Below are 18,031 nucleotides of genomic sequence, written 5' to 3'. Positions count from 1 at the left end.
ATGAGTCCAAATGTGAGATTTTTGGTTCCAACCGCCATGACTTTGTGAGACGCAGAGTAGGTGAACAGATGAACTCCGCATGTGTGGTTCTCACTGTGAAGCATGGAGGAGTAGGTGTGATGGTGTGGGGGTGCTTTGCTGGTGACAATGTCAGTGATTTATTTAGAATTCAAGGCACACTTAACCAGCATGGCTACCACAGCATTCTGCAGAGATACGCCATCCCATCTGGTTTGCACTTAGTGGGACGATCATTTGTTTTTCAACAGGACAAACACACCTCCAGGCTGTGTAAGGGCTTTTTTACCAAGAAGGAGAGTGATGGAGTGGTGCATCAGATGACTGGCCTCCACAATCACCTGACCTCAACCCAGTTGAGATGGTTTGGGATGAGTTGGACCGCAGAGTGAAGGAAAAGCAGCCAAAAAGTACTCAGCATATGTGGGAACTCCTTCAAGACTGTTGGTAAAGCATTCCTCATGAAGCTGAGAGAATGCCAAGATTGTACAAAGCTGTCATCAAGGCAAAGGGTGGCTATTTTGAAGAATCTAAAATCTATTTTGATTTGTTTAACACTGTTTTGGTTACCACATGATTCCATATGTGTTATTTCATAGTTTTGATGTCTTAGTAAAAATAAAGAAAAACCCCTGGAATAAGTAGATGTGTCCAAACTTTTGACTGGTGCTGTTACTCAGTGCACATTACAGAACATATTACTGTTAAAGCTCTATTATTTCTCATCTGTTTTGCAGTAGATGTTATAGATGTGTGAGGAAGAAACTGGTGAGAAGGGCTTTGGGATGAGTTAACTTCACCCCTGAGCCCTCTCTCCCTACCCCGGCCTCATCTTATTTATACACTTACAACAAAAGACAGAGGGGGGAGAGATTGAGCCCTGATACATTCAGAAAGAGAGAGAGAGAGAGAGACAGAGCAAGAGAGATGGACAGGATGAGTGAGAGAGCATTAGAGAGAGCGCAGTAACATATTTACATTTTATAGATAATCAACCAACCTTAAAGTGCATTCTCAAATGTTAATTTTTTTCTTGCAAATATACACAAAGTGATGTGAGTAACTTGAAGCTGTGAGTAATTGAATAGAGATGGAGGGCGACATTTTCGCCGTGCAAAAAGAGCACAAATCTGTGTGAAATACCGTAAACCTCATTATAATCTGGCAGTGTAATTAAATTATACATTTTTCTTCAACGATCTGTAATCCCGCTGACAGATTATAATGAGTTTTACAGTATTTTTACACAGATCTGTGCTCTGTTGCACCCCGAAAATGTCGCCCGGAGTTTCATGATGACGATGGTGATTATTTCCTGTCTGGGGCCTGAAGACTGCTCACCCTGTTTTTGGAGATCGTGGCATGGGGAGAAGTGGGAGTAAAGAATTCTCCCCATCTAAATGTGTACTCAAAAAATCTGGCTTCCAGCGCATGTTGAAAATAGCTGATTTGAAATGTCGTAGAGGGGAGTTGTATGATCATTCAGTGTCTCTTTCCTTTATGTGTCGCTCTCTCTGTCTGTTTCTCTCTCTCTTTCTCTCTCTCTTTCTCTTTCTCTTTTAATCACACAATTACACCTGTACCAATATACACACTCCCAGACAAACATGCATTTTGACTGCCGACAGAGTAGTCAGTGTAGTAGTAGTAGTAGTGTGTTAACGTGTCAGGGAGTGAAAGAAGGAATAGAGGGGGTTTGATCAGTAGGTAGGGCTGTGGTGGAAACTGGAAAATGAATAGTTGAGACGTCTCAGAAGTTGAAAAACACATTCATCATCTTCATTACGCCGGGAAAACTAGCCAAGTCAGTGTAACGCATGCCCATCGCCAGCCCGAGAGACGCCAGGCCTGCATGCCACTGTTTGCCAAATGGCTAACTTTTACGCCCGCCTGTCATTGTGGCCCGTATCCCGTGGCTATGGTGGCTCCGAAACCGAACAGAGAGGAAATGTTCATGATTTTTTTTCTGGGGGAATTTGCAGAAGATAAATGAGAGGTTCCAGGTAAGTGAAAGAGTTTTTCTTGTTTTTTTTTTCTTTGCCTTCCTTCCAACGGACCCCAGTCCCACATTTGGCAAGTATGGAGGCTTAGACGTACCAAATAGTCTTTTTTTTCTGCCTTTAGAAAAATAAATACTTCAATTTTTTTTGGGTGCACAGAGACGTTCCTGAACGTTCCCGGAGTGTTCCAAAGGGAGCCTGGCGGTGTCTGTCTGTCTGTCCGTAACGAGACAGTGATTTACAGACTCCCTTGTTTCTCCATAGCTCCTAAACAAGGTTTATCCCACCGAGTTGCAAAATCCGTGGCAAGCTAAAGCAGATTGGCAGATACACACTCTCTTTCTTGTGTTACATTATACCAGTTAGTCAAAGTCTGTACATTTGCCCCCAGAAGGAGTTAAACCATTTCTGGAGTTGACTAAGTTCAGATGCATCTGAGATTAGGCAAGACACTGAACACAATACCTCAGGGTTCCTCAACTGAAGGCCCGTGGGCCAAATTTGTCATGCGGGTGGTTTAATTTGGCCCTAAATGTTTTCAGTGCAAAAAATATATATATATTATTTTTTATTTTTTTTAAATAATGTTTTTTCCATTGTTGGACATAAGACTGTAAAAAACACCAGGAAATCAGCTTGAATTGATTTTAATTTAGCAAATCTGTTCCCAAGTATTCCCACCCATAATAGATGTGATGCAATGTAAGCAAGGTTTGAAATGATTGTTTTTAGTCAAATATTATATATGTTTGGGCTTCTTGCGGTCAATTTGCAGTCAATTTGCGGCTGAATGTAGTTGATGATCCCTGCAATCCCTGTTCTAACTGGAATTAAAACACACACACACACACACACACACACACACACCACACACACACACACACACACACACACACACACACACACACACACACACACACACACACACACACACACACACACACACACACACACACACACACACACACACAACACACACACACACACACACACACACACACACACACACACACACACACACACACACACACACACACACACACACACACACACACACACACACACACACACACACACACACACCACACACACACACACACACACACACACAGTCAACACACACACACACACACACACACACACACACACACACACACACACACACACAACACACAGTCAACACACACACACACACACGCACACACAGGTCTTCTGTCATGTCACAAATAAACCCCTTTTCTGTGTGTTGTCATTCCTGCTGTACTAGAACACTGGAGAAGCCCTCTCTCTCTCCCCACAAACAGATCTCTACTATACAGTATCATCAATGCTGTGTTCTCACAGAATCTCACAGAACTGCCTTCATTTTGTGCCCGTAACCTTTTCCTTTCCAGCCATGCGAGGACCCACGACATCCACGGAAGAAGTGGAAAACCTCTGAAAGAATGAAAGAAAGAGAGAAACCCTGTTCTCCTTCTCCCTCTGTCCCGTGTCTTTTTCTCTCTGGCGAGAGGAAAGGCTCCTCTGTGGTCTGAGTGTCCCAACTGCTCTGTCACTGGGCCCACCTTTGACCCACCTTTGTGTAGTGCTGTCTCTGGTGCTCCTCCTCTTCCTCCTCCTTCTCCTCCTCCTCCTCTTCCTCCCTCCCTACCTCCTCCTGCTTTCTGGTGATAGTTACTGATTGCCTGTCTTGTCTGAGCATCCATGTTCAAATTCAATTAAAAAAAGGGTTAAATCCTTAATTAAGATTATAAAAGGGAATTGAATTAAAGACTCTGGGGGGGAACTAATAAAACAATGATACAGGATTAGAGTGAACATCTCAGTTGCAGCCTGATCTAACATTACATAGAGCTACCCACCCAAACCAAAAACAAACATCGCTCCAAACAACTCCCCCTCCTCCAACCTGCAATATGCCCCCCTCCCCCTAACAGTACAGTACAACGGCCTCAACAAGCAAACTAAATCCTGTTGCTGTGGCAACCCCCGAAACCCACGTCATCCACCCACCCCCACCCATCAGCACCTCCTCCCTCATCCACCTGTAGAAACAAGGACCAGTAACCCTGCCTGTTTCTCAATAACACCTCCTTCATGCCGTCATCCCAGCCAGCCGCATGCATTCTCAATCTGACACGCTCTCCGTGTCTGTCAGGCCGTCCGTCTGTCCTCACCATACCTCTGTCACTAATCTACGCAACCCTTCTGCCTGTCTGTGTTTCTGTCTGTCCGGCTGCATGGGAGATCCTACTGTTCTACATTTGTTTTTTGTTCAGATTTTTTATTTATTTATTTTTTTCCCTCCTTGAATTGCAGTAACATTAATAGCAACCAACTCTTGTCCTCCTGTTTTCTTACAGTGCATCGTTACTGGTTACCGTTACTGTTCTCCTCTTAGCTGTAGTGTACTGCTATGGATTCATTCCTCCCTCTCTTCAGTGATTATTTCCTGTGGAAGTTCTGCTCCAGTCTAAACAATCCCCCTCAGAAGGCCTCCTCTAAACTGGCCTTAGAACTGTTGATTCCTTGTAGCCCCTTAGGAGAGTCCTGGGGTCCTCTCTTCTCCTCCTCCTCCTCCTCCTCCTCCTCCTCACCCTTTCTTACACAACCACCCACTCACACACACACGTTCACACGCTCATACACACGTGCACACACCCTCGCACTCAAGCATGCACACGCTCACAAGCACTCACATCCATACACCAGCACGTAATTGCACAGTCACCCATATACACACACGCACAGTCACCCATATACACACGCACAGTCACCCATATACACACGCACAGTCACCCATATACACACGCACAGACAGGCACAAACACACACGCACATACATGCACATACGCACTCATACACACACACACCAAACCGTTAGTTGAGAGACAGAAAGCCTCCATTCATTCGTGAACACTGCTTCAGAGAGTCCTTCACTTTGTCTACCAAACCCTCCCAAACTAACCGCCTGAGAAAGACCAGTAACGGGCCAAGCCAGGGGTGACCGAGAGTGGGGGGGGGGGGGGGGGGGGGCTTTAGTTACCCCTTCCTCACCAAAATCCCCCTCCATAGGACTTTGTACATCAAAGACAGTCCTAGTTCCATTGTACTGAGTGGCAGTGCCCTGGCCTGTCCCCCCATTCAGTTCTTCAGAGAGAGATGCTCATTCAGAGCCTAATGACTCTGACGTCCCAGTGAAAGACTCCCTCTCTTCCCAAGGCCCAGTAGAGCTCCTCACCACCCCAGCCCATCCACTCTAACACAGCGTTTGCTCATGCATATCTGTGTATGCTCAGCTGCATATCTGCATGTTCATCTTAACCGTAACCCCATCCCCGACCTTTCCCCTCTCCCTTCTCACCCCCCCCCCCCCTGCTTGGGAACATGGTTTCCAGCGTTGACTGTTAAAGCCAGTTGTGATGTGTTCCATAGACAAACAGGCAACCAGCGCTGCCCCCAGACGACCTCCTTCTCCTCTCCTCTATGCATGCCCTCTCCATCGCCCCCCCCCACTAGTCCCCAACCCCATTTATTCCTCCTCCCATTTACTTCTCCCATTGTGGCCCACGATGGGACGGGATTTCCTCTCTCTTCTTCTCTCTCTCATCCCTTCATGTTGTTATTCTGAAGTCCTTGTAGTTGCTCCCTCCCTCTGTAGTGTCTGTTGGATCTGGTGGCTAGCATAGCCTCTTACCCGTTGGCGTCACCCTCTCCCTTTCTTCTGTTGTCATCCTCACCCCCCTGCTTCTTACCCAACACTCATGCAGCTTGTCTTGGACATGTTTGCTCATCCTTCCCTCTACTGCTCCTTCCTTTCCTCCTCCCCCTCTTCCTCCTTTTCGGATGTGAGGGAATCATTGCTGAGTGTGTGTGGCCGTTTGATATGGAAGACAGAAACAGCAACGGCTACAACATCAACGTCAACCAACTCCCCCACACCCCCGCTAAATTATATTTTTATTTGAACTTCTATTTTTGTCCCCTACCCCCACCCTTACCCTCATTTAAACTTTTTTTTTGTTGCTATCTGGGACTTTTGGATTTGTTTTTGGGATTAACACTCTAACAGGGATTTTGGCGCTTTTTCATGGCTTCTTGCTTCTTGGCTTTGGTTTTGCTCAAACGCCAAGAGGGGCTGACTTGACTTGACGTCTCGGGCGGCAGCGGGCGGTGGACATTGGGCTTCTAATTAACCTTACTGCTCACTGTTTGTCCCCTTGTCACTTGTGTTTTAGAGAGAGATGAGGCTGCAATTGAGAGCTCTGAGTTCAATGCCACGTCAATAGCTGATGTGGACAAGCGGGTGAAACGGCGGCTTCTTATGGGTAACTCTTTTCTTCCTCTTTCTATGTGTTGCCATGGCGCTTGTGCTTGTATCCTCCCCTTTCCTCTCTCTCTCTCTCTCTCTCTCTCAATTTTGTATTTTTATTTTTATGAAAGTCCTTGGTACCCTCTATGTCCACCCACATGGTCCCCAGTCTGTTGGTAAACTTCTCCAACCCTGCTCCCACCTCTCCCCATCGCCGTCTCGGCAGAAGATACATGTTCTCTAGAGTTCCCGCAGTAACTAACAGTTACTCCTGTAGGCAGCTACACGTCCCTCCAAAGATTAGACTGGTGGTCAGGCACTACTCCTCAAGTACTGCGGAGTCTGTAGACATAAAGGAACGTTTATGGACAATGAAAAAGGTCTTGAAGAACTCGGGACTTTGACCATTGTGACACGGTTTCACTGTTCACTATTAAGGCGAAAATGTTCCTGTGAGGTTTTAAACACCCTCAGTCCTTCCTTGCCCCTCCCCATGATGATACTCATGGCTTGGAGGGACAGTACACGAGGAGGCGTTCCAGATCCATCCCATTATATCTTTGGCGTTGCCATGGAGAACATCTCAGCTAGTATCTTTGAAGGGTCTCTATCTGCAGAGTCCCTTTGCCTATAATGGATGACATAGGGCTTCATTCAATCAAATCCACCATCTGGAAGTCTCCGGGTGAAGACAAATCATCAATCTTATGTTGTGAGAATGTGTCTTTTGGATTCATTTATTCAATAAACTCTACTGCAGTGCTTGCCTTGCCTTCTTCCAGATAGCAGTTTTGATTGAATAGACACCTACGTCTTTAATGTTGGTGACCTTTATCTTCCCATCCATCCTATGGCATCATTTCCATCTCAGTCCCCTTGGCCAGTTATGTGTCCTAGCCTGACCCTTGCAGTACCAACATATCTGAAGCCCTACTCCTCAAGGGATGTCTTTCAGAGGGCCCTTCACAGTTCATTATCACCATATGCCCCTCGCCATCTTCCCGTTTCAGACTGCCACCCTACTCCTCAAGTATGCACTCGTTTGGCCGACAGTACTTGCTTTTCAAGTGAGCATTGTCACTCAAACAGCCACATCGTGGCATAAAGAGCTTTCATGCCAGCCCCGGGCACCGTCGATGAGAGACAGGCTCCAGATACTGTATCTACACTGTAGGTTCAGCAACGGATGACTCAGTCAATTAGTATAAAACAAATTTCAATGAATGCACAACTGAATAAAAAAGTGTGAATAGTTAACCCTTTCCCGACTCAGTGGAGGAAGATGCATCCTTTCAACAGTAGTGACTGACTGTTGAATGGAAATCACTCCACGGGGTTGATGGGAAGGGACAAACAACATGGATCTCAGACAACGTATGCCAATCAACTCCTAGATGACACCGTTCTGTACATAGTCTGTCCCTGTGACCCTTCTTTTCCCCCTTTCAGACCTCGAGACCCCTGTGAAGTTCTACCTGACTGTTAAAGTGTGGTTGCAATATGTCTCCCTTTAATGGAAATATCTCAACTAATCTTGACTAACCACTAAACCAGACTAAACGGGTGAACCCCCACTAATACCTAACTAAAACTGCACTTCCTTAAACCTGGGAGCCTCGGAGCAGCATTTCCCTCTCGGTTTCTTATGGTTCCTTCTGCTTTATTTGACTCTTTTGTTTTCAAAGGCAGAAGTGGATCCAGTACAATGTACAGCCTGTATGTTTACCAACATGGAGACCTAAGTCAGTCAGTCATGCAGACATCCTGGGCTCGTATATACTGTTACTGTTATTTATTCGTGCCTGCAGGTTTCTCCCATACAGAGGCAGATCTTACTTAAACAGGTGACGACTTTGGCCAGTAAATGGGTGAGGGGGGGGCTTGATTGTAGATAACACAACTCCACCTATCTCCTCTAAATGTTCACTTTTCCATCCTTCTCATCTTCCCTCCATTGAAGAATTTTTCCCCAGCCTGACTCAGTTCCTGTTGTTTTCATACCTGATGACGTCACTGTTGATGCTCCTCCCCTTCATTCCAACACTGTATCCGCCATGTTTTCTATAACCCCCATCTCACATTGGATATCTCTGTCTCTCACAGTGATTTATGTGTTTATCCTGCTCTATATGTCCTGTGTTATTGAGATGTTTTTATCCTCACTTTTTTAGTTGCAGATTTTGTTCCTTCTTCACAGGTCTGATTGCCATTGTCATCTAAATTTCACTCAATTTAATCTCACATGTTAGATTTGACACCGTGCTCCATTTGTCTGCCTGCTTTGACACACAGCGTTCCGGACTCTCTCTGTACTTCTGCTGCTGCTATTTTCTCTGCAGACACTGCCGTAGTCCTTGTCCCAAAGCACTGGAGCCCAGATTGATCAAGACAGATTAAACTGGACCTGGGCTATAATGAAAAATCGATGGAGGAAAGCATGATAGAGAGAGAGAGAGGGAGAGAGAGAGAGAGAGAGAGATAGGTAGAGAGAGAGAGGGAGAGAGAGAGATGGAGAGAGAGAGAGAGAGAGAGAGAGAGAGAGGGGAAAGAGTGAAGAAAGTGAAAGCACAGAAAAAGTCAGGTCTTTTCAAAGGCTGGGTGTGAGAGAGAGAGGGGGGGGGGGGTGCTGTAGCTACACTGACCTTGGCTGCTGAGGAGTCCAAATAAACCACTCACCTAGGACAGATGAGCTGGGCGTGTGTGTGTGTGTGTGTGTGTGTGTGTGTGTGTGTGTGTGTGTGTGTGTGTGTGTGTGTGTGTGTGTGTGTGTGTGTGTGTGTGTGTGTGTGTGTGTGTGTGTGTGTGTGTGTGTGTGTGTGTGTGGAGTGCGTGATTCCAGGATGGGGGCAGCGCTGACAGCTGGATTAGGTGCCCATGACAACAGTGAAGGGGGATCCTGTTAGCTAGGCCCTGCTGAAAGACGATCGTGCCCCTACAGCTCAGTCAGTATGTGTGTGGAGGGTTGATGGGACTTGGCATGATGCTTAATAAAGCACAACCACTCCTCTTTTCTCATGACTCCCTCTTAATCAATAGAACATGTGTCCTCTCTGAGAGACGATGTCTTACTGAGAGAGAGAGAGAGACTGCATGGAGATTTGACTGGTCAGCATGTCTGTGTGTGTGAAGAGTATGTGGGACGTGTGTGTGTGTGTCTATCTCCCCACTCCTGACGTCAGCAGAGCAGGTCAGTCGAGTCTGCCCAGAGCATGTGTGAGCATGGCAGGCATCTTAGAGATGGATGAGAGGAGAGAGAGACAGACAGAGAGACAGTGAGATGGAGGGGCGTGATGATGGGGTTATGGGGTGGGCAAGTCAGGGGTGTCTCTGTTGGTTTGTACTGGCTCTCAGCCAACACACCACTGGCCCTGCAGCCGCTGCTCACACAAACAAGACAGACAAGTAATCTTCATCTGTCACCACGGAGATGAGAGCTGGTTCCCTTGAACGGGTCCCTCCAACCGTCAATCTCCCCCAGAATGTCTCCCACAGAAACTCCCCCAAAACCCTCACTACCCTTTTCTAAAAAAAAAAGAGGTATTACCCTGTCCCTCTTCCTCTGTCAGCTTCAGCATGTTGACTAGAGCCAATGAAATTGACACATAGGGAAGTGGAAAGGATGGCTGTGAATAGAAGAGCGTTAGCCTTTGTAGCATCGTTGCAATACAGTGTGCACGAGACAGAAACAGGGGAGGAAGAGGGGAGGAAGAGGGGAGGGGGTTCAGAGGGGCTGTTCGGGGGTAGGCTGGGCATGTCCAGTACATCAATCAGAGTGTGTTTTGGCGGGTCTGTGTTCCTGTGTGCAGCCTCTTGCCCTGGGGGTGGGCGGGCCTGGCTCATCAGAGCAGGAGAGGGGCTCTGAGCAGGACTCACGCTAAGCTAATGATAGGGCCCATTGCTTTCAGTAGTATAAATCACTCTGACCCATGAACAGCCCCATGCACACACACACACACACCTGAGTGGGAAGTTTACAGGGGTCCGCTGCCGTACCCTACAGCACCCATCAGACATGCTACACTATATATACAAAAGTATGTGGACACCCCTTCAAATTAGTGGATTCAGCTATTTCAGCCACACCCATTGCTGTCAGGTGTATATAATCAAGCATACTGCCATGCAATCTCCATAGACAAACATTGGCAGTAGAATGGCCTTTCTGAAGAGCTCAGTGACTTTCAACGTGGCACCATAGGATGCCACCTTTCCAACAAGTCAGTTCGCCAAATTTCTGCCCTGCTAGAGCTGCCCCGGTCCACTGTAAGTGCTGTTATTGTGAAGTGGAAACGTCTAGGAGCAACAACAGCTCAGCCGCGAAGTAGTAGTCCACACAAGCTCACAGAACGGGACCACCGAGTGCTGAAGCACGTAGCGTGTACAATTATTCTGTCCTCGGTTGCAACACTCACTACCGAGTTCCAAACTGCCTCTGGAAGCAACATCAGCACAATAACTGTTAGTCTTCATGAAATGGGTTTCCATGGCCGAGCAGCCGCGCACACAAGCCTAAGATCACTATGCGCAATTCCAAGCGTCAGCTGGAGTGGTATAAAGTTAGCCGCCATTAGACTCTGTCGCATTGGAAACGCGAGAATGCTACCTGTCCCAATGCATAGTGCCAACTGTAAAGTTTGATGGGGGAAGGATAATGGTCTGGGGCTGTTTTTCATGGTTCAGGCTAGGCCCCTTAGTTCCAGTAAAGCGAAATCTTAACGCTACAGTATACAATGACATTCTAGACGATTCTGTGCTACCAACTTTGTGGCGACAGTTTGGGGAAGGCCTTTTCCTGTTTCAGCATGACAATGCCCCCATGCACAAAGCCAGGTACATATGGAAATCGATCATCTTTGGGATGAATCGGAACGCAGAATGCGAGCCAGGCCTAATCGCCCAACGTCAGTGCCCAACCTCACTAATGATCTTGTGGCTGAATGGAAGCAAGTCCCTGCAGCAGTGTTCCAACATCAAGTGCAAAGCAGAAGAGTGGAGGCTGTTATAGCAGCAAAGGGTGGACCAACTCCATATTATTGACCATGATTTTGGAATGAGCTGTTCGACGACCAGGTGTCCACATACTTTTGGTCATGTAGTGTACCAGGAGTATAGAGTATCTCTCCTTCCCCTATTCCCTCTGTTTTCCTTTTCTAGGAATCAGGTTAAGTACCCCAAAAAGGTATCTGCAGTTCTATGAAACACACCAGCAGCCTCATTGAAGTAGAGCCATTTTGCCACTGACAGGTTCCCGGTGGTGGTAGAAACTGGCGACCATGCTGGCTCTCACAGCACCCACCTGCCGTTTGCTTTTGCTGCAAACAGACGGCCATGTCGGATCAGCCCGATGATGAGATGCCGTCAGTCCGTGACACTGCAGTCATTGACAGTATTATGCTAATGCTGTGACCTCTAGAGCCGGGCATGTTAGCTAGCCTGTCTGAAAGTGTTTATCTTCTCCCCTCCTCCCTTAAAGCGAGCACAGAACCTCTTTGCATTTAATGAGCTGGGAATAGGTGCCAGAGAGACAAGTGCACCATCTCTCATTTGCATACAAGTCCATGTCCAAATAGCCAGAGCCATTTCAGTGTCTTCTGTCACCTTTAAAGGGAGAGTTTGGGATTTTGGCTGAACTCGTGGATACCATTTTTATGCCTCTGTGTCCAATATGAAGGAAGTTAGAGGTAGTTCTGCGAGCCAATGCTCACTAGCATTATCACTAGCTGTACCCAAAGACTTCCAGTCTTTGTGCTAAGATAGAAAGTAAGTTTCTTTCCCAGGACATATCAGAAGCCTGCCAGACCCAAATAGTTAATCTGAAACTGTTCTTTATTAAATATAGTGGCCTATTATTGAGCCCCGCTCTAATTGCAGTGTACCGTTTCACCGTCCTCAGCAGTTTCTGACACCCATTGGGGATTAGTGAGCTCAGCTTTCCTATAGCAACATTGGGCTGCGCAGGTGAAGTGGAGATGCCATTAGGTGCTGTTTGTTTTGGGATTAGCTCAGGCAATATTCACAAGTCAGAGCAAACCTTATCTTCGCCACATACTCGATCCCACCACTGACTATATTATAGACTCTCGTGTTTTCTCTACTTCACCTTCAGTATCGTTTTTGACTAAATGTTGACGTTTTTTTTGGAAACAAGGCACACCTGTCTTAACTCGGCTACTGAGTTCCTTTCCTTATCAGCATATGTTGCCCATTATTCTCCTGTGTATGTTTGGTAGAAATCTGTCTTTCTCTCATTTGGTCTGCCAGGTGTTCCAATCAATGATGTTCAACAGAATCCTGAGTTTACAGTCGGTCTGTAACAGCTGTGTTCCGTCTCATAACCTGTCACTGGTCTGATGGACAACCACAATGTCTTGACAGATGCTTAGTATCGTGGAAATGAAGTCTGAATGGGTATGATGGAATAGCCAAATGCCCTGAGTACACCACATGGCCCTGTTGTGTATTTCCCCATTGTATGCAGCCTCTTCTCAACCCACCCGTCATATCTTCGCTGTCTACTGTTTCTCTCTTTAGACTCCGTTCTGCTCTTTAGATATGCGTGCCAGTCAGTAGGTTAACACCCCTCCCCTGCCCCCCCCCCCCGCCCCTCCTCTCTTTTCTCCCACTGTATATTTTTGTTTCACCCAGAAACCTGTGCGGTGAACAATGGCGGCTGTGACCGGACGTGCAAGGACACGGCTACAGGGGTCCGCTGCAGCTGCCCCGTGGGATTCACCCTGCAGCCAGACGGCAAGACCTGCAAAGGTCAGTGTATAGGTGTGTGTGTGTGTGTCCGTGTGGCCCTACTGTCCCCTACGGCTCTCCCCTATCTTCTTTACTTCCCCCTCTCTCTCTCTCTCTCTCTCTCTCTCTCTCTCTCTCTCTCTCTCTCTCTCTCCATGTGACTGGCGGCTTTAACTCATGCCTTGATAGCACCCAACCCTTTAGTGTGCTCGTTTCATCTTGAAAACACACTGCTAGTGCTGTTAAGAATGAGGACTCATTCTGTATCAGCACTCAACCGTATTTTTCCATTATAACGCTATATGGGCAAGTTATGTGGTATTGAATGGTACTGAGTTGAGAGGATCCTTTGCGGAGGTGGTCCAGGGGTCTGGTATCTGTGGCTGGTATGAGTGGTATCTGAGTGATCTTGGGCCAAGACCAACCAACCCTGCGTCGCGAAGTTCACTTCGCCTCCTCGCGTGGAGCAGAGAGAGGCTCCGGTCTCTGGCGCGGTCACTGGCAGTGCTGCTGTTGTTGATGTTGCCGCTAAGTGTTTCCACTTCCCAAATTCCGCCCGTGACGTCAAAGGCAGTGGCCAAGGCCCTACCGGGCTGCCACATAGACACAGTGAAATGGATTATTTTAGCGGATAGTTGATTGAGGCTTGTCCCTAAACAAACAGGGGGCGGTTGATGTTTCTGACCCCAGGGTCACCCTAATGGAAAATACAGTGCTTTCGTGTGGAGTGGTATTGTTGATTTGTATCAGGGATCATTGATAGGGCTGAGGAACAGCTACACTGTGGTCTGGCTTGCATGAGACACACTTGGGTGCATCTCAAGAGCATAGTGGCTACTTTCTCTCCTCATCTCCTAATCTCTGTTCCTTCATCTGCCCTGATCTGAAGAAGAGACTGGGGAAGAGAAAACAAAAAGTTTTCCTCGGGCTGTTGAGTTGAGTTGGTTCACATCAGAATAGTTGAAGATCTACACTGAGGATGTGGGGAGTGCTGTTACTTCGCTGCTCAACCCAACTCTGCCCACATGTGACAAGACACGTTTGAGGAGGGGAACTGCTATAGGAGTCGCCATAGCAATGACTTGTAGGTTACATGGCAGCGACTCTTTATGTCCAATGTCGTGTGTGTGTGTGTGTGTGTGTGTACCTGTGTGACCAAGTGTCTGTGTGTGTGTGTGTGTGTGTGTGTACCTGTGTGACCAAGTGTGTGTGTGTGCGTGTGTACCTGTGTGACCAAGTGTGCGTGTGTGTGTACCTGTGTGACCAAGTGTCTGTGTGTATGTGTGTGTGTGTGTGTGTGTGTGTGTGTGTGTGTGTGTGTGTGTGTGTGTCTGTGTGTGTGTGTGTGTGTGTGTGTGTATTTCGTGTCAAGAAGTTTGAGAATGTGGCATGTAAGTGTGTGAAATACTGGAGCCGGGGCTGTCTGGCTGGCAGGCAGACGACTCGTCGGCAAACTTTCAGCTGTTTGAACAGTGAGGCCCACGCTGCACTGTCTCTCTCTTTTCCTCTCACACACATATAGTACACACACACACACACATACACACACACACACACACACACACTCACACAGACTGACACAGCGCCACCCAGCTGTATAGTGGGGAGATACAACAGAGGGGGGTTACAGAGAGCATTACTACCTAACAGCATCTGTCATCTCCAGCAAAGAGAAGAGGCATATCGTTCATTCAGTTGTTTGGACACATCATATCAGACACACCATTATGGTCATTGAAACCTGTTGATAATGATATATCGTAGAATCCTCCATGGCCACGTCATTGTCTGCTAACAAGGTCAGCTGTGACTGGAAGGGTCCAGCCCTGCGTTGGTTGCAGTGTGAGAAAACATCTAGTCTGTCTGTCGCTCCAATGTCAAGTTCAAACCCCAGCAGCTTGTGTGGACAACTTCCACTCCCGTCTGTCTCCCGTCTGTCACCCGTCTGTCTCCCGTCTGTCTCCCGTCTGTCTCCCGTCTGTGTCCCGTCTGTCTCCCGTCTGTGTCCCGTCTGTCTCCCGTCTGTCTCTCGTCTGTGTCCCGTCTGTCTCCCGCCTGTCTCCCGTCTGTGTCACGTCTGTGTCCCGTCTGTCTCCCGCCTGTCTCCCGTCCGTCTCCCTTCTGTCTCCCGTCAGTCTCCCGTCCGTCTCCCGTCCGTCTCCCGTCCGTGTCCCGTCTGTCTCCCGTCTGTGTCCCGTCTGTCTCCCGTCTGTGTCCCGTCTGTCTCCCGTCTATCTCCCGTCTGTCTCCCGTCTGTCTCTGCCTTTGATTTGTGCGCTTAACAGGACAACCAAGCTTTTATGGTGCAGGAAAATGAAAAGTTAGCCTCTCCTGTGTTTTCCGGGGGCCAGTTGAGTGGAGAAGATGGATAGGGCTGCAGTCCGGCTGTGTACCGCCCAGATAATGTGGCTGAGTTAGGCCCCTGGGCTCCATAAATCCACTAGTGTTTGACCTGATCTGAGCTGGAGCTGTGAGACAGCACAGACAGCACCACATCCATCACCCATCACCATCCATCAGCTGGGCATGAAGGGTGGAGGGATGGAGCAGGAAAACATGGAGGGAGCCATCTGCCGCTGACTGCAAACACACACACACCTACTTACATGATAGACATACACATGAAGGCACCGTGCATGTACACACATGTGCATGCACGCAATCAATACACACATCCACACTGAATACACAGGCACTCAAGCATATCAGTAAGGAAAATACCATGCAGTCATTGTCTTCCCATGGTGGGGTATTAATACCCTGAACTGACTGCACTCACCCACCTCAACTATAAACTCTGAACTCCTCTCCAGTCTCCAGCCAGCATTACTTCAGTCTGTCTCTGTCCGGGACAGATCATCTCTCCCTGAGCCCAGTCAGTCAGCCAGGGGTTTTATTGATCATTAAAGACATTTTATTCAGACCATTTAGACTGCCTGTCTGTCTCATGCTCCCTAATGTCCACTGGGGCTTGGCCACATGTACAACTCCCCTGGCCTTGTCTCCATGCTGCCCCCTGCATGGACCAAAGCTTCCTGTAACCTTGGCAATGGTCTGTGACAGATGAAATGGGCTGATAGGGTCTTGGCTAAGCTAGCCGATATCACAGCTGAGCTGACCCATAAGGAGTGTAGTGTGTGACTGTGCTCTACTGTGTAATGAATCATATCAAATCAAACGTAATTTCCCACATGTGCAAAATACAACAAGTGCAGACTTTACCGTGAAACGCTGACTTACAAGCCCTTAACCAACAGTGCAGTTGAAGAAGAAAACATTTTTTTCCCCAAGTGGACTAAAATAAAAAGTAATAATAAAAAGGAACAATAAGAATAAGAATAACGAGGCTATATACAAGGGGCACCAGTACCTAGTCAGTGTGCAGGGGTACAGGCTAGTTGAGGTAATCTGTACATGTAGGTGGGGTCAAAGTGACTATGCATAGGTAACAAACAAACAGCAAGTAGCAGCAGTATACAAGAGGGGGGTCAATGTAAATTGTCTGGTGACGATTTTTATGAATTGTTCAGCAGTCTAATGGCTTGTGGGTAGAAGCTGTTGAGGAGCCTTTTGGTCCTAGACTTGATGCTCCGGTACCGCTTGCTGTGCGGTAGCAGATAAAACAGTGGGTTACTTGGGTGACTGGTGTCTTTTATGGGCCTTCCTCTGACACCGCCTATTATATAGGTCCTGGATGGCAGGGAGCTTGGCCCCAGTGATGTACTGGGCCGTCCCCACTACCCTCTGTAGCGCCTTACGGTCAGATGCCGAGCCGTTGCCATACCAGGCGGTGATGCAACTGGTCTGGATGCTCTCGATGGTGCAGCTGTAGAACATTTTGAGGATCTGGGGACCCATTCCAAATCTTTTCAGTCTCCTGAAGGGGAAAAAGGTTTTGTCGTGCCCTCTTCACAACTGTCTTGGTGTGTTTGGACCATGATAGATCGTTGGTGATGTGGACACTAAGGAACTTGAAACTCTTGACCCGCTCCACTACAGCCTCATCAATGTTAATGGGGGCCTGTTCAGCCCGCCTTTTCCCGTAGTCCAGCTCCTTTGTTATGTGTTATAGCATATTGGGTTGTGCCAGTGATGTGTTGTAATTTGCAGATAGGCCCAGGGGGTAGAGGTGTTTTATAGCATAGAGATAGTAGGTAGTGATGTGCTGTTAATGTAGATAGAGTATTGTAGACAGCAGTTTGTGGTTTTGTGGGGTTAGTAGTTAGTGGGGAGGTAAATGTCATGCTGTGAGGTACTGTAGGCAGAGCCCTCTGTCTCTCTGCTCTGTCCCCCCCCCCCCTAACATAATCATTTCAATATAAACTATTTAGGGCATGTTTAAATCCCAGGCGTCTGATAAACAGCCTTTCATCTGCGCTGACAGACGAGACGGTTCCCTCGCTCCGCGATGACAGACGTGCCAATGGAAGGAGGCGTTTTTATCACAGGGCTCTCCTGCGGACGGAGGGAGAGACGGAGAGAAGAGAGGGAGAGGCGGAAGGAGAGAGGGAGAAGAAAAGTGAATTTGTGAACAGTTTCCAGATGTTTGATTAGAAGGTGCATGTCGGGGGGTGGGTGAGTTGTGTGTGCGTGTGTTTGTGTGTGTGTGTTTGTGTTTACACATTTTCATTGTGTGTGAGTGAGTGAGTGAGTGAGTGAGTGAGTGAGTGAGTGAGTGAGTGAGTGAGTGAGTGAGTGTGTGAGTGAGTGTGTGTGGTTGGTGCAGGGAGACTGAGCTGCTCAGTTGTACAGTGTGTGTATGGACATGTCTTCACTGGCCTGCATTCCACTCCCCAGTACCAGCGAACGCCTGAACACACACACATCCTGTAATCCAGTCAAAGACCCATTACTGTAGTCCCTTAACACAGACAAGGAGAAACCAGGTGATAGGCTACAAGCTTGTTGGGTTATAAGGGGACATACGTTATGCGGCTCAGCCAATCTCAGTAAATGAACT

The 18,031-nt window shown here is 47.7% G+C and overlaps 1 protein-coding gene across 1 annotated transcript in view; it reads left to right on the top strand.

The window, feature by feature from the left end:
- LOC109896304 (signal peptide, CUB and EGF-like domain-containing protein 1) overlaps nt 1-18,031 on the top strand; it is a 137,724-nt gene that overhangs the window by 79,787 nt on the left and 39,906 nt on the right. The window contains exons 6-8 of the mRNA XM_031832732.1: nt 1,269-1,322; nt 6,257-6,346; nt 12,976-13,092. Coding sequence (XP_031688592.1) covers nt 1,269-1,322; nt 6,257-6,346; nt 12,976-13,092 — 261 coding nt within the window. The remainder of the gene's footprint in view (nt 1-1,268; nt 1,323-6,256; nt 6,347-12,975; nt 13,093-18,031) is intronic.

This window comes from Oncorhynchus kisutch, linkage group LG9 (assembly GCF_002021735.2).
Source record: "Oncorhynchus kisutch isolate 150728-3 linkage group LG9, Okis_V2, whole genome shotgun sequence".
Lineage (NCBI taxonomy): Eukaryota > Metazoa > Chordata > Actinopteri > Salmoniformes > Salmonidae > Oncorhynchus > Oncorhynchus kisutch.
The sequence above is the reverse complement of the archived record's forward strand: the minus strand, read 5'-3'. Positions and strand labels throughout refer to the sequence as shown.